The following is a 16,957-nucleotide window of genomic DNA, read 5'->3' on the forward strand; positions in this document are numbered from 1 at the left end:
GGGCACTGTATAGGGGGGAGTAAAACTGTGGGCACTGTATAAGGGGGACTACTACTGGGGGCAATGCAGCATAGGGGGGATTGCTACTGGAGGCAGTGTATAGGGGGAACTAATACTGGGAGCAATGCAGCATAGGGAAATAACTACTGGGGGCACTGTATAGGGGGGACTACAACTGGGGGAAATGCAGCATAATGGGGATTATTATTGGGGCACTGTATAGGGAGGACTACTACTGGGGGCAATGCAGCATAGGGGGGACTACTACTGGGGGCAATGCATAGGGGGGACTACAACTGGGAATAATGTATGGAAGTGTGGTCGCTACTGGGGGCACTGTATAGGGGGGACTACTTCTGGGGGCAATGCAGTATAGGGGGGACTACTACTGGGGCACTGTATAGGGGGAATTACTACCGGGGGCAATGCATAGGGGGTACTACTACTGTGGGCAATGTATAGGGGGGATTACTACTGGGGACACTGCATAGGCGGACTACTACGGAGGGCACTGTATAGGGGGGACTACTACTGGGGGCAATGCAGCATAGGGGGAATTACTACTGGGGCAGTGCATAGGGGGGACTACTACTGGGGCAATGCAAAGGGGGATTATAACTGGGGGCACTGCATAGAGAGTCTAATACTGGGGGCACTGTATGGGGGGGTGGCTGCTACTGGGGACACTGTATAGGGGGACTTCTACTGGGGGCAATGCATAGGGGGGACTACTACTGGGGGCAATGCACAGGGGGGATGGTCACTACTAGGAGCACTGTATAGGGGGGACTACTACTGGGGGCAATGTAGCACAGGGGGATTACTACTTGGGCAATGCATAGAGGGGTTACTACTGGGGGCAGTGCATAAGGGGGATTACTACTGGGGGCACTGTACTGGGGTGGTGGCCACTACTGGGGGCACTTTATAGGGGGGACTACTACTGGGAGCAATGCATAGGGGGGGGGACTACTGGTGGCAATGCATAGGGGGCCCCAAAGCATATTCCAGCTAACTGATAAAGCAGAATAACTTAGGGCACTGGCGGAACTAGAGAGTGGTGGGAGCCAGTGGGATGTTTAGTGTGTAAAAAACGTAACACTCACCTCTGCAGCAGCTGAAAAATTGAGGTCATTACCTCTTCAGGTAAGCGGCCGTTATTGCAGGCAATATTATTTCTCACCATCTCTCTGGTGGAAGCGGTGGAGTGCGGGGAATCCCATCTCCTTGTATAGCATTGTCCGCCTGCTCTCACCTGATCTCCAATGGTGGAGAAATGATGGGGGTCTGGTGAGTGTTACGTTTTTTTACACACTAAACATCCCACTGGCTCCCAGTGAGAGTGTGGGGCACAGTGACTGTTAATACCCAGGACTCTACACTCTATGGGGGTCATTCAGACCCAGTCGCAAGCACCGATGTGCTCGCAACTGGGTCGATGGGTGGCCCTGCACACGCGCAGCCGCCGCACTGCACGTGCGCAAGTCCCGGAGCGACAGAGAAACTCTGACACTCTGGAGCTCGCTACAAAAGGGGCAACTGTCGAACGCCTACCGTGTTGTGGGCGGCCGCACTGAGGGCCTGATTCAGAGCCAAACGCTCTGACCAGAGCGCTCGCTCTGAATCAGGGCCCTCCTCCCTCAACTTGGAGCGGCCTCATGGATGCTCGCATAGCTGTGGGTTACCACCCACAGCTATAGCAAGCATCCATGATGATGGTCGCGATGGTCAAGACCATCACGACCATCGGGCTTGCGACGAGACCCTGCGGTAGGGTCTCGCTGCCGCAAGCCCAGGAGTGATTTTGGCTCTATCAGAGCCAAAATCACTCCCACTGACATCATTACTGATGTCAGTGGGGCCGCACTCAGATGGTAGACGTTCCCATGGGAACGCCTCCGTCTGGCAGCCACGCCCCCGGCATGCCCACCAAAGGGGGCGTGCTGTCAGTCACCATCGACAGCACGCCCCCTTTGGTGCGAGACCCATAATGACGGCTTTGCCGTCGTTAATCGGGTCTTGCGCATGCGCACGATGGAGCTCCCTCCGTCGTGCGCATGCTCATTAGGGCACCATCGACCCACTTGCGAACATCCTACGCTCGCGAGCGGCTCTGAATAAGGCCCTGATGATCAGTGATGTCAGTGGGGAGGTTCCTGCTCGATCAGAGCAGAAAGCTCCCTGGGGCTTGCGAGTGACCAGACCCAACCTTATGGTCTGGTTGCAAGCCCCGATTGTCGCTATGGTGATCACCATTGCGACCATCACCCTGGTCACTAGCTAACCTATGGGTGGTATCCCACAGCTTAGCTTGCGACCAGGAGGCCACACCAAAAAACTAGAAGCGGCCGCCCTCATTCAGAGAGAGCGATCGCTTCTTGCGATCGCCTCTGAATGAGGTCCTATATCTCTGCACTTAATAGGTCCTATATCTCTGCACTTGTTGGTCACATTTGAGCGCTGAATACAAATGACCATCTATTCAGGTAATACCTGATTTGGATCTGGACACAAACTTAAGTGTCTCCCAAGTCTGTTGTCTCCCTTACTATGCGGATCAAAATGGAATATAAAGAGACAAAGATTTGCTGACAAAAATTTCACCTTCTAAATAAGCTAATTATAAAGAAGAATTAACATTGTTTCTTTATAATATTATTATTGTCAGTCTTGCACAATTTGATACGGAGTATTTCGACAGAACCATCTTTTATTTATTTATTCATTGTGATCTTTTCATTGTACTAATATTTTGGATTTACTTCACATCAATGTTACTTTATTTATTTATTATTTTTCATATTTAAGTTATATGTTTACCAATTCATTTTTATTAGGGGTGAGCAGGTTCGGATTTCTGAAATCCGAACCCCCCCGAGCCCCCCCGATCCGAGGCAGATCCGAGTCAGGCTCGACTTTTCCCGCCTGACTCGGATCTGAAATCGAGGCAAAACGTCATCATCCCGCCTTCCGAGTCTCGCGGGTTTTGGAACCTATATAAGGTACCCGCGTCGGCGCCATTTTCTCACTCGGCTGTGGACAGTGAAGAGGGAGGGTGGGAGTTAGGGCTGGCTGGGCTGTGTAGTGTAGTGTAGTGCAGAGTAGTGTTGTGCTGTGCTGTGCTGCGCTGTGCTGCTGTTGTCCACTACTTCAAAGTCCATAGGGGCTGGCTGTGTTGTGCTATGCTGCTGTTGTTAATAGGGGCAGTGTCCACTACTTCAAAGTCCATAGGGGCTGGCTGGACTGTGTTGTGCAGTCAGTTCTCCATAGGGGCTGTGTCCACTCCAAAGTCCAGTGCAGTGTCCCAGTCCTAAAGGGGTGCTGTAGTGTTGTCCAGGGGGTGCTCTGTCCATCAGGGGTGCTCCCCCCAAGTGCAAAAAAAATAATATTTTTTGTGTGTTTGTGAATTGTGTGCGCAGTAGCCGCACGTGCATCAACAAAGTAGTGCCAAGCGTGCGCCTGTGTCATAAGTAAAGGGCCGGCTGGCTTGACCGTTAAAGGGTGCTGTAACCCCCAAAGTACACTCCAGTCCAAACCAAAAAAAAAATTATTTTCTGTGTTTGTGAATTGTGTGCGCAGTAGCCGCACGTGCATCAACAAAGTAGTGCCAAGCGTGCGCCTGTGTCATAAGTAAAGGGCCGGCTGGCTTGACCGTTAAAGGGTGCTGTAACCCCCAAAGTACACTCCAGTCCAAACCAAAAAAATAATTATTTTCTGTGTTTGTGAATTGTGTGCGCAGTAGCTGCACGTGCATCAACAAAGTAGTGCCAAGCGTGCGCCTGTGTCATAAGTAAAGGGCCGGCTGGCTTGACCGTTAAAGGGTGCTGTAACCCCCAAAGTACACTCCAGTCCAAACCAAAAAAAAATATTTCTGTGTTAGTGAATTGTGTGCGCAGTAGCCGCACGTGCATCAACAAAGTAGTGCCAAGCGTGCGCCTGTGTCATAAGTAAAGGGCCGGCTGGCTTGACCATTAAAGGGTGCTGTAACCCCCAAAGTACACTCTAGTCCAAACAAAAAAAAAAAATATTTTCTGTGTTTGTGAATTGTGTGCGCAGGAGCCGCACATGCATCAACAAAGTAGTGCCAAGCGTGCGCCTGTGTCATAAGTAAAGGGCTGGCTGGCTTGACCGTTAAAGGGTGCTATAACCCCCAAAGTACACTCCAGTCCAAACCAAAAAAATATATATTTTCTGTGTTTGTGAATTGTGTGCGCAGTAGCCGCTCGTGCATCAACAAAGTAGTGCCAAGCGTGCGCCTGTGTCATAAGTAAAGGGCCGGCTGGCTTGACCGTTAAAGGGTGCTGTAACCCCCAAAGTACACTCCAGTCCAAACCAAAAAAAAAATATTTTCTGTGTTTGTGAATTGTGTGCGCAGTAGCCGCACGTGCATCAACAAAGTAGTGCCAAGCGTGAGCCTGTGTCATAAGTAAAGGGCCGGCTGGCTTGACCATTAAGGGTGCTGTAACCCCCGAAAGTACACTCCAGACCAAACCAAAAAAATATTATTTTCTGTGTTTGTGAATTGTGTGCGCAGTAGCCGCACGTGCATCAACAAAGTAGTGCCAAGCGTGAGCCTGTGTCATAAGTAAAGGGCCGGCTGGCTTGACCGTTAAAGGGTGCTGTAACCCCCAAAGTACACTCCAGTCCAAACCAAAAAAAAATATATTTTCTGTGTTTGTGATTTGTGTGCGCAGTAGCCGCACGTGCATCAACAAAGTAGTGCCAAGCGTGCTCCTGTGTCATAAGTAAAGGGCCGGCTGGCTTGACCGTTAAAGGGTGCTGTAACCCCCAAAGTACACTCCAGTCCAAACCAATAAAAAATATATTTTCTGTGTTTGTGAATTGTGTGCGCAGTAGCCGCACGTGCATCAACAAAGTAGTGCCAAGCGTGCGCCTGTGTCATAAGTAAAGGGCCGGCTGGCTTGACCATTAAAGGGTGCTGTAACCCCCAAAGTACACTCCAGTCCAAACAAAAAAAAATATATTTTCTGTGTTTGTGAATTGTGTGCGCAGTAGCCGCACGTGCATCAACAAAGTAGTGCCAAGCGTGCGCCTGTGTCATAAGTAAAGGGCCGGCTGGCTTGACCGTTAAAGGGTGCTGTAACCCCCAAAGTGCACTCCAGTTCAAACCAAAAAAATAATATTTTTTGTGTGTTTGTGAATTGTGTGCGCAGTAGCCGCACGTGCATCAACAAAGTAGTGCCAAGCGTGCGCCTGTGTCATAAGTAAAGGGCCAGCTGGCTTGACCGTTAAAGGGTGCTGTAACCCCCAAAGTACACTCCAGTCCAAACCAAAAAAATATATATTTTCTGTGTTTGTGAATTGTGTGCGCAGTAGCCGCACGTGCATCAACAAAGTAGTGCCAAGCGTGCTCCTGTGTCATAAGTAAAGGGCCAGCTGGCTTGACCGTTAAAGGGTGCTGTAACCCCCAAAGTACACTCCAGTCCAAACCAAAAAAAAATATATTTTCTGTGTTTGTGAATTGTGTGCGCAGTAGCCGCACGTGCATCAACAAAGTAGTGCCAAGCGTGCGCCTGTGTCATAAGTAAAGGGCCGGCTGGCTTGACCATTAAACGGTGCTGTAACCCCCAAAGTACACTCCAGTCGAAACAAAAAAAAAAAAAATTTTCTGTGTTTGTGAATTGTGTGCGCAGTAGCCGCACGTGCATCAACAAAGTAGTGCCAAGCGTGCGCCTGTGTCATAAGTAAAGGGCCGGCTGGCTTGACCGTTAAAGGGTGCTGTAACCCCCAAAGTACACTCCAGTCCAAACCAAAAAAATATATATTTTCTGTGTTTGTGAATTGTGTGCGCAGTAGCCTCACGTGCATCAACAAATTAGTGCAAAGCGTGCGCCTGTGTCATAAGTAAAGGGCCGGCTGGCTTGACCGTTAAAGGGTGCTGTAACCCCCAAAGTACACTCCAGTCCAAACAAAAAAAAAAATATTTTCTGTGTTTGTGAATTGTGTGCGCAGTAGCCGCACGTGCATCAACAAAGTAGTGCCAAGCGTGCGCCTGTGTCATAAGTAAAGGGCCGGCTGGCTTGACCGTTAAAGGGTGCTGTAACCCCCAAAGTACACTCCAGTCCAAACCAAAAAAAAAATTATTTTCTGTGTTTGTGAATTGTGTGCGCAGTAGCCGCACGTGCATCAACAAAGTAGTGCCAAGCGTGCGCCTGTGTCATAAGTAAAGGGCCGGCTGGCTTGACCGTTAAAGGGTGCTGTAACCCCCAAAGTACACTCCAGTCCAAACCAAAAAAATATATATTTTCTGTGTTTGTGAATTGTGTGCGCAGTAGCCTCACGTGCATCAACAAATTAGTGCAAAGCGTGCGCCTGTGTCATAAGTAAAGGGCCGGCTGGCTTGACCGTTAAAGGGTGCTGTAACCCCCAAAGTACACTCCAGTCCAAACAAAAAAAAAAATATTTTCTGTGTTTGTGAATTGTGTGCGCAGTAGCCGCACGTGCATCAACAAAGTAGTGCCAAGCGTGCGCCTGTGTCATAAGTAAAGGGCCGGCTGGCTTGACCGTTAAAGGGTGCTGTAACCCCCAAAGTACACTCCAGTCCAAACCAAAAAAAAAATTATTTTCTGTGTTTGTGAATTGTGTGCGCAGTAGCCGCACGTGCATCAACAAAGTAGTGCCAAGCGTGCGCCTGTGTCATAAGTAAAGGGCCGGCTGGCTTGACCGTTAAAGGGTGCTGTAACCCCCAAAGTACACTCTAGTCCAAACAAAAAAAAAATAATTTTTTGTGTTTGTGAATTGTGTGCGCAGTAGCCGCACGTGCATCAACAAAGTAGTGCCAAGCGTGCGCCTGTGTCATAAGTAAAGGGCTGGCTGGCTTGACCGTTAAAGGGTGCTGTAACCCCCAAAGTACACTCCAGTCCAAACCAAAAAAATATATATTTTCTGTGTTTGTGATTTGTGTGCGCAGTAGCCGCTCGTGCATCAACAAAGTAGTGCCAAGAGTGCGCCTGTGTCATAAGTAAATGGCCGGCTGGCTTGACCGTTAAAGGGTGCTGTAACCCCCAAAGTACACTCCAGTCCAAACCAAAAAAAAAATTATTTTCTGTGTTTGTGAATTGTGTGCGCAGTAGCCGCACGTGCATCAACAAAGTAGTGCCAAGCGTGCGCCTGTGTCATAAGTAAAGGGCCGGCTGGCTTGACCGTTAAAGGGTGCTGTAACCCCCAATGTACACTCCAGTCCAAACCAAAAAAATATATATTTTCTGTGTTTGTGAATTGTGTGCGCAGTAGCCGCACGTGCATCAACAAAGTAGTGCCAAGCGTGTACCTGTGTCATAAGTAAAGGGCCGGCTGGCTTGACTGTTAAAGGGTGCTGTAACCCCCAAAGTACACTCCAGTCCAAACCAAAAAAAAAATTATTTTCTGTGTTTGTGAATTGTGTGCGCAGTAGCCGCACGTGCATCAACAAAGTAGTGCCAAGCGTGCGCCTGTGTCATAAGTAAAGGGCCGGCTGGCTTGACCGTTAAAGGGTGCTGTAACCCCCAAAGTACACTCCAGTCCAAACCAAAAAAAAAATTATTTTCTGTGTTTGTGAATTGTGTGCGCAATAGCCGCACGTGCATCAACAAAGGAGCAGCGCCAAGCGTGCGCCTGTGTCCCATAAGTAAAGAGCCGGCTGGCTCATTTCTTAAAGGCTGGTGTAACCCACAAAGTGCACTACTCTCCAGCAAATATAAAAAAAAATTTTCTTTGTTTGTGAATTGTGTGCGCAGTAGCAGCACGTGCATCAACAAAGTAGTGCCAAGCGTGCGCCTGTGTCATAAGTAAAGGGCCAGCTGGCTTGACCATTAAAGGGTGCTGTAACCCCCAAATTACACTCCAGTCCAAACCAAAAAAATATATATTTTCTGTGTTTGTGAATTGTGTGCGCAGTAGCCGCACGTGCATCAACAAAGTAGTGCCAAGCGTGCGCCTGTGTCATAAGTAAAGGGCCGGCTGGCTTGACCGTTAAAGGGTGCTGCAACCCCCAAAGTACACTCCAGTCCAAACCAAAAAAATATATATTTTCTGTGTTTGTGAATTGTGTGCGCAGTAGCCGCACGTGCATCAACAAAGTAGTGCCAAGCGTGTGCCTGTGTCATAAGTAAAGGGCCGGCTGGCTTGACCGTTAAAGGGTGCTGTAACCCCCAAAGTACACTCCAGTCCAAACCCAAAAAAAAATTATTTTCTGTGTTTGTGAATTGTGTGCGCAGTAGCCGCACGTGCATCAACAAAGGAGCAGCGCCAAGCGTGCGCCTGTGTCCCATAAGTAAAGAGCCGGCTGGCTCATTTCTTAAAGGCTGGTGTAACCCACAAAGTGCACTACTCTCCAGCAAAAATAAAAAAATATTTTCTGTGTTTAGCCGCACGTAGATATCAAATCGATATAACATAAATGGAGGACCAAACTATCTCCGATAAATATAAAATAGAGAAAGATCAAGAACCACTTCCTCCTAGTGCTGAAGCTGCTGCCACTAGTCATGACATAGACAATAACATGCCATCAACGTCGTCTGCCAAGGCCGATGCCCAATGTCATAATAGAGGGCACATACAATCCCAAATGACAAAGTTCAGGAAAATGACCTTGAAAAAAACATTTAAATCATCTGAAGAGAAACGTAAACTTGCCAATATGCCATTGACGACACGTAGTGGCAAGGAACGGCTAAGGTCGATCCCTAGTATGTTCATGACTAGTGGTTCAGCTTCACATGACGATGGAAGCCCTCCTCCCACTAAAAAAATCAAAAGAGTTAGGCTGGCAAAAGCACAGCGAAGAACTGTGCTTTCTAAGAAGATATCACAAATCCCCAAGGAGTGGTGGTGGTTGTGATGCCTGACCTTCCCAGCACTGGACGGGAAGAGGTGGCTCTTTCCACCATTTGCACGCCCCCTGCAAGTGCTGAAAGGAGCACCCACAGTCCACTTGCTGATATGCAAATTGAAGATGTCACTGTTGAAGTACAACAGGATGAGGATACTGGTGTAGCTGGCGCTGAGGAGGAAGTTGGCGAGGAGGATTCTGATGGTGATGTGGTTTGTTTAAATCAGGCTCCGGGGGAGACAGTTGTTGTCCGTGGGATGAAAAAGCCCATCACGGTCATGCCTGGGCAGAAGACCAAACATTCCACCTCTTTGGTCTGGCAATATTTCTATCCAAATCCGGACAACAACTGTCTTGCCATATGTACCTTATGTAAAGGTGGAATAAGTAGGGGTAGGAACGTTAACCACCTAGGAACATCCTCCCTTATACGGCACCTGCAGCGCGTTCATAATAAGTTACTGTCAAGTTCAGAAACTTTGGCTAAGACCGTAAGCAGTCCAGGGACACCTAAATCCCGTTGTCCTGTTGTATCCAAGCACCTGCAAACCACACCGTCAACTCCCTCCTCGTCAATTTCCTCCTTAGTCAGGATCGGAAGTAGTCCTGCAGGCCATGTCACTGGCATGACTGACTCTCCTATCCCGGATTCCTCCGGAGGATCCTGCATTGCTACGCCTCCTGCTGCCGCTGCTGCTGTTGCTGCTGCTGGGAGTCGTTCATCATCCCAGAGAGGAAGTAGGAACACCACTACTTTTACTAAACAATTGACCCTCCAACAGTCCTTAGCAAGGAGGATGAAGTACGACAGCAGTCATCCTGAAGCAAAACGTATAACTGAGGCCTTGACTGCTATGTTGGTGTTAGACGTGTGTCCGGTATCCGCCATTAGTGCAGTGGGATTTAGACAATTGCTGGAGGTAGTGTGTCCCCAGTTCCAAATCCCGTCTAGATTCCACTTCACTAGGCAGGCGATACCGAGACTGTACAGAAACGTCAGAAAAAGTGTCCTCAGTGTCCTGAAAAATGCCATTGTACCCAATGTCCACTTAACCACGGACACGTGGACAAGTGGAACAGGGCAGACTAAGGACTATATGACTGTGACAGCCCACTGGGTAGATGTATCACCTTACGCAGCAACAGCAGCAGCGTCACCAGTCGCAGCATCTCAGAAATGCCTGCTCGTTCCAAGGCAGGCTACGCTGTGTATCACCGGTTTCAGTAAGAGGCACACCGCCGACAACCTCTTAGAGAAACTGAGGGAAATCATTGCCCAGTGGCTTACCCCACTTAGACTCTCCTGGGGATTTGTGATATCTGACAATGCCACCAATATTGTGCGGGCATTACATCAGGGCAAATTCCGGCACGTCCCATGTTTTGCTCACACAATAAACTTGGTGGTGCAGAATTTTCTGAAAAGCAACAGGGGCGTGCAGGAGACGCTTTGGGTGGCCCGAAAAATTTCAGGCCACTTTCGCCATTCAGCGACTGCGTGCCGAAGACTGGAGCGCCAGCAAACACTCTTGAACCTGCCCAGCCATCACCTGAAGCAAGAGGTTGTGACGCGGTGGAACTCAACCCTCTATATGCTTCAGAGGATGGAGGAGCAGCAAAAGGCCATTCAAGCCTATACATCCACCTATGACATAGGCAAAGGAGGGGGTATGCACCTGACTCAAGCACAGTGGAGAATGATTTCCGTGTTGTGCAAGGTTCTCCAGCCCTTCGAACTTGCCACACGTGAAGTCAGTTCAGACACTGCCAGCTTGAGTCAGGTCATTCCCCTCATCAGGCTTTTGCAGAAGCAGCTGGAGAAAGTGAAGGAGGAGCTAAGATGGAGCGATTTCGCTCGGCATGTGGGACTTGTGGATGAAGCCCTTCATTCGCTTTGCCAGGATTCCAGGGTGGTCAATCTGTTGAAATCAGACCACTACATTTTGGCAACCGTGCTCGATCCTAGGTTTAAAGCCTATGTCTCTCTTTCCAGCCGACACAAGCCTGCAGAGGTGCAAAGACCTGCTTGTGAACACACTGTCAGCTGAAGCGGAACGTGACACGTCAACGGCTCCTTCTTAATTTTCTCCCGCAACTGGGGCTGCCAGGAAAAAACTTAGGTATCCTAAGCAACTCGCTGGCGGTGATGCAGGGCAGGCAGGACCAAGTTTGGACATCTGGTCCGGACTGAAGGACCTGGCAACAATTTCTGACATGTCTACTGTCACTGCATATGATACTGTCACCATTGACAGAATGGTGGAGGATTACATCGGTGACAGCATCCAAGTAGGCATGTCAGACAGTCCATACCTGTACTGGCAGGAAAAAGAGGCAATTTGGAGGCCCCTGTACAAACTGGCTCTATTTTACCTGAGTTGCCCCCCCTCCAGTGTGTACTCCGAAAGAGTGTTTAGTGCAGCCGGGAACCTTGTCCGTGAAAGGCGTAGGAGGTTGCTTCCACAGAATGTGGAGAAGATGATGTTCATCAAAATTAATTATCAGCTCTTCCAGGGAGACCAGCCTCCAGAACATACAGAGGGACCTGTGGTGGTGGATTCAAGTGGGGACGAGTTAATACTTTGTGAGGATGAGGATGTACACACTGAAGAGGGTGAGGAATCGGTGGATGAGGAGGATGAGGATGACATCTTGCCTCCGTAGAGCCAGTATGTGCAGGGACACATTAATTGCCAGCTTGTTTTGTGGGGGCCCAAACGAACCAATTATTTCAGCCACAGTTGTGTGGCAGACCCTGGCGCTGAAATGATTGGTTTGTTAAAGTGTGCATGTCCTGTTTATACAACATAAGGGTGGGTGGGAGGGCCCAAGGACAATTCCATCTTGCACCTCTTTTTTTCCTTTGCATTATGTACAGTTTGGGGCCTAGTTTTTCAAACTGCCATCCTGTCTGCCACTGCAGTATCCCGCCTAGATGGGTCACGTGTTTGTGCCGCCCACTCGTGTCGCTTAGCATAGTCATCCAGCTACCTCGTTGCAACCTTTTGGACATAAAAACACTATTGTGAGGTGTGAGGTGTTCAGAATAGACTGGAAATGAGTGGAAATTAAGGTTATTGAGGTTAATAATAGCATAGGAGCAGAAAAACCTACAAATTCTGTGATTTTAGCTGTTTTTATGCTTTTTTTAAAAAAAATACAGATCCAAAACACAAAACCCAGAACCCAAAACACGGAAGGGTGGTTTTGGCAAAACCAATCCAGATCCAAAACACGAAGAAAGATCCAGATCCAAAACCAAAACACAAAACACGAAAAGTGGCCGGTGCACACCCCTAATTTTTATGCATCAATACAGATATATTACATAATTATTAAATTGATATATTTATTGATTGTTTTATGGCATAATTGTTTCTTCTACCAAACATAAATTTACAAATTTCTCTATTTCACATTATATGTTATTCATTATCTTTTAACATATTGTGTTTGGCATATGACCATCTACATTATTACCATTGTGTACAGTTATTGATTTGGGTTGTCCACAGCGCTGTTATCTTTTCTTTTGTTAGCCTAAACCTAACCCTATCCCGAACAGCGGCCTATTCCTAAACCTAACCCTGTACCTAACCGCAGCCTTAGCCTAAACCTAACCGTATCCCGAACAGCAGCCTAAACCTAACCCTGTCCCTAACCGCAGACTTAGCCTAACCCTATCCCTAACCGCAGACTTAGCCTAAACCTAACCCTATCCCGAACAGCAGCCTAAACCTAACCCTATCCCTAACCGCAGACTTAGCCTAAACCTAACCCTATCCCTAACAGCGGCTTAACCCTAAATCTAACACTATCCGTAACCACAGCATAAGCCTATTCCTGACCCTAAACCTGTAGTGGCAACATTGTGACGATCAACTTTCAGAAAGTCGACATAGAGACCATGTCAACATAATGTTAATGTTGTTTCAATGTTGACATTCAATATTTCGACCATTTTAACATTCTTTTCTCAATGTACTGAATATATTGACATAATGATTATATATTGCAGTGAGTTTGAGTGATGAGAAGTCAGAATCCATAATCAATTATTTTTTCTGTTTCTAGCAATGATCTATGATTTAAGAATGAACATAAATCCCAAACACCTCAGAGACAACTTTAATGGATCATCTGTTGTAGATGTCTCCAGTCTCAGCCCACTGCCAGCTGGATCCAGTGAATCATTCACGTTTGTACCAGAAAATATTGTTATTGAAAATGGCACTATCTTGTACTTTGCTATAGTTGCTATTGATAAAGTGTTCCATAGATCAGATGTATCTAACATAGCTCAGGCAGCTTTGGTTCTTCCTCCTACAGCTCCTCTTACAAGCCTTCCTACAATTCCTCCAAATATTTCACCCGTCACAAAGGACAGTTCACAGGGACTGAACATATCAGAGTTGACACTGATTGTGTGTTCAGCAGTCATTATCATCTGTATTATTATAAGTATTACTGTGTGTATTGTAAGCTGTCTGAAGAAGAAAAATAATCCACAAATGAGAGTGTGAAAAATATGAGCATTACCCATGCAAATGTGATAAAATAATGCTAATAAAATGTTCCCTATTATTCCTGATATAAAACTGAATGTAATAAAAGAAGCTTAATTGCTATAAATGCTCTGCAGTGCAGCTTTTGAATGCAAATTTGTTTAATATTGTATTATATACTGTATATATAATATATATTTTATATATATATATATATATATACATATATATATATATATATATATATATATAAATTGTATCCCAATATACAGGCAATTCATCATTAAATAGATTTGAAAACAGGAAAGTATCTCCGGTGCTGAGTAGGGTACTTTATAGACCAAAACTTCATTGTAGTCCCTTACTCTCCATAAATGGGAGCCTAGCAACATCGGCTGGTTAACGGTATGTCAGCACTTATGATAGAAGTGGTGAAACACCCTTTTATCCAAACATGAAATATGGGCTGCAATTGGCAAATAGGGGATGACCCAACAAAAAACAGATAAACAATAATCAACTGATTTATTAGTTAGATTAATGGAATCATAATGCAACTCACTATTGTCATGGATAAACAAAATTTGAAAATAACAAAATCATTTTCACTATTGTAGACAACAATCACTAAAATAATAAATAAGAATACAAATAATAAAAAAAAAAAACATTTAATAACACAGTATCACGTTAAAAATCAGACTTAAAAAATATGGCATAAAAGAAAAATTTAATTCTCACTTAAGTGAAAATTTTTCTTTTCTTTTATGCTTTATTTATAAGACTGATTTTTAACTTGCAATACTGTTTTTTTATTTTTTAAATATTTGTATTTTTAATTATTCCTTTAACCATTGTTTAACCATTGTTGTCTACAATAGTGAAAACAATTAGTTATTTTTACGTTTTGTTTATCTATGACTTAAAGTAGGTCGCAGAGATTGGGAACCCATTGGTGCCACCCCTACATTTTTTTTCCATATCATCAAATAAAGCAGTGATTCCCAACCTCGGTCCTCAAGGCACACTAACAGTCCTGGTTTTAGTGATATCCATGATTGTGCATAGATGGATAAATCAAAATAACTGAGGTACTAATTAAGTCACTCATGCTCAAGTATGGCTATCCTTAAAACCTGGACTGTTAGTGTGCCTTGAGGACTGTGGTTGGGAACCCCTGAAATAAAGTCTTCGATGTCACTGTAAAAAATGTGAAGAATAAATGATTCAAGTTTTCTTCTCCTAATGACATATGACTGGGTGAAATTACAACTTATGTGGGGCTCCAAACAATTACAGAGAATGGTTGCCTGGATTGTTTTAGTGTGTAAGGTTCTCACAATCATTTTAGTTATTTCAATCTTCCCAAAGCGTGTATTTAATTCAGAGAGAAAAAAAATACTGTAAGTGAAAGCATCAAAATCTTCACCATTTTTTTCCTCACATGCCCCTCTGCCCTCCATCTTTTCCCTTACATGCCCTTCTGCCCAACATCTTTTCCATCACATGCTCCTTTGTCCACCATATGTTTCCTCTCAGGCACTTCAGCCCACCACCTTTTAATCACCTTCTGCCCACCACCTTTTAATCACACAGAACTCTGTCTACAATCTTTTCCCTAACATGCTTTCTGCTGCCAGTTCTAACCTCACAAGCTCTTCTGCCCACCAGCTTATTCCCTTATGCACATCTTCCCACCAGCTTTTCCCTTATGAGTAACTACAGCATGCTATCTAGCTATTCTCTTAAATTAACCTCTGGCCACCAGCTCTTCTTTCACAAGGACATCTGACCACCAGTCTTTCTCTTGTGTCCCTGTTGTACACCAGCTTTCCCTTAAATACATCTCTGACCACCAGCTTTTCCACACATGCCCCTACGTCCAGTAGATTTTTCTCTCACATGCCAGCTACTGCTCACCAGTCTTTTCCTCACATGTCCCCCTGCCTACCATTGTTAATCTCATACCCCCCCTCTGCCACCAGTGGGTCCCACATTGGCACTTCTATTTATTTGATACTATGCAATAACTGCTCAGACCAGGAATCTCCATTAACTTTTAAGGCACTAGCCCAGTGCTGTGATCTCTTCTTGAACAAAATGGAAAAGGGGGGGCAAGATAAACACTTCAAGCTGCCTCATGGTATTGTCTGGGCTGGTGCTGAAGAGTCATCCCACCAAGGACATAATCATTTAGAGGACCTACTGGAATTCCATCTCAGCTCAGTAGCTGGACCCAGTAATATTAACTGTCATTACTGTAACCATCTCCTGTTCTCCTTTGATGATCTCTGCTGCCTCCCTGGTGACAAAATCTGCCACTAAACATGATGGGTACCAACCATACTTGTTCTGTATCCAGCAGTGTGAATGATAGTACAGGGAAACACCAGGCAGGCATCTACTCAAAACTGGCAGATAAATATAATAGTACCTGTCCTGCACAAAACAAAAGCCTCTTCTAGAACCAGAAGAAGAATGAAATTCATTGGAATAAATAGTGAAGGATTGTTATGGTTGATATCAGATGACTGAATTAAGATCTATACAGTAATTGGTTAAAGTTTCATGTCTTCTACTTCTGCTGTCTCACCTCAATCTAAAAGTGATGCACCTGTGGTAGCTGCACATAAATGCCAGTTGGTAATAACTGATTTATTATAGATGGATGATAATACTTCTGACTTACATTAGTCCCACATGCTTTTTCCATCAGCTACAATTATTCTTCTTCTACCTTTGTATCTAGTGTTTCCTACATCTATAAGAAGCTCTACCTTTTATCTACAAGCTTTTGGCAAAAGCTACAATTGTTATTATTTTACCATATGTAACAAGTATTGCCACATCTATAAGATGCAGTACCTTCAATGAAGTGCATAAGTATACAGATTCACATAATAATTATCACGCCAATAATTTATTTGTTAGAAAAATATTTTAAATATACAACTAAAATTATGGCAGTATTTAACATAATTTTTTATTACATAGGCCCATATTCAATTAGAAGCGAAAAGCTATGTCGCGCATTTTTTTGTGAAAACTTTGTCTGAAAATGTATCGCCATATTCAATTCCAGTCCATTATTGCCTATGCGGAAAGTCAATGCACTGTAATATTCTCCACAGAATAGGAGGAGAAATAAAGTGCAAAATCTAAATTTTGAGGTGCAGATGTTGGGAAACCACCCAGAACCCTTGGTACACCCCTCCCAAAGGACAAATCACCCAAAAAAAGAAAAAAAATTCTTGGAAAACCACAAAAAACATCTTTGAAATTTGGAGCAAAGATGAAAAAAGTTGGGGGACAACTTCAAAAACTAGCGAAATAAGCTTCTGTTTTTGGGATTGCAGGTGCTTGTATGATGGAGGAATTTCACTTTTTCTAAAACATCACTTTACAGACTTTAAAATATGCTAGCACCCATTTTTAAGCACCCCAAATTTGATGGGGCTACTTATTTTCTCCAAAAAACACTGCTTTATGCCATTTTTCACCACTTCTACCAAGACGCCAATAGCAAGCAATTACCACCACTTAAGTACCTAACTAGTTCAATTAGTGCTAATACTAAACTACCATAATGATTTACGTAGTCAGCCCATCTTTTTCTGGG

At 45.2% G+C, this 16,957-nt stretch overlaps 1 protein-coding gene across 1 annotated transcript in view; it reads left to right on the top strand.

Annotated features, from left to right (window-relative positions):
- Window positions 1-13,356, top strand: part of LOC148540810 (calcium-activated chloride channel regulator 1-like) — a 131,137-nt gene extending 117,781 nt beyond the window's left edge. Inside the window, exon 14 of the mRNA XM_088481917.1 lies at window positions 12,908-13,356. Coding sequence (XP_088338043.1) covers window positions 12,908-13,356 — 449 coding nt within the window. The remainder of the gene's footprint in view (window positions 1-12,907) is intronic.
- Window positions 13,357-16,957: the final 3,601 nt, after the last annotated feature.

This window comes from Taudactylus pleione, unplaced genomic scaffold (genome assembly GCF_031769625.1).
Source record: "Taudactylus pleione unplaced genomic scaffold, aTauple2 ptg000017l, whole genome shotgun sequence".
NCBI lineage: Eukaryota > Metazoa > Chordata > Amphibia > Anura > Myobatrachidae > Taudactylus > Taudactylus pleione.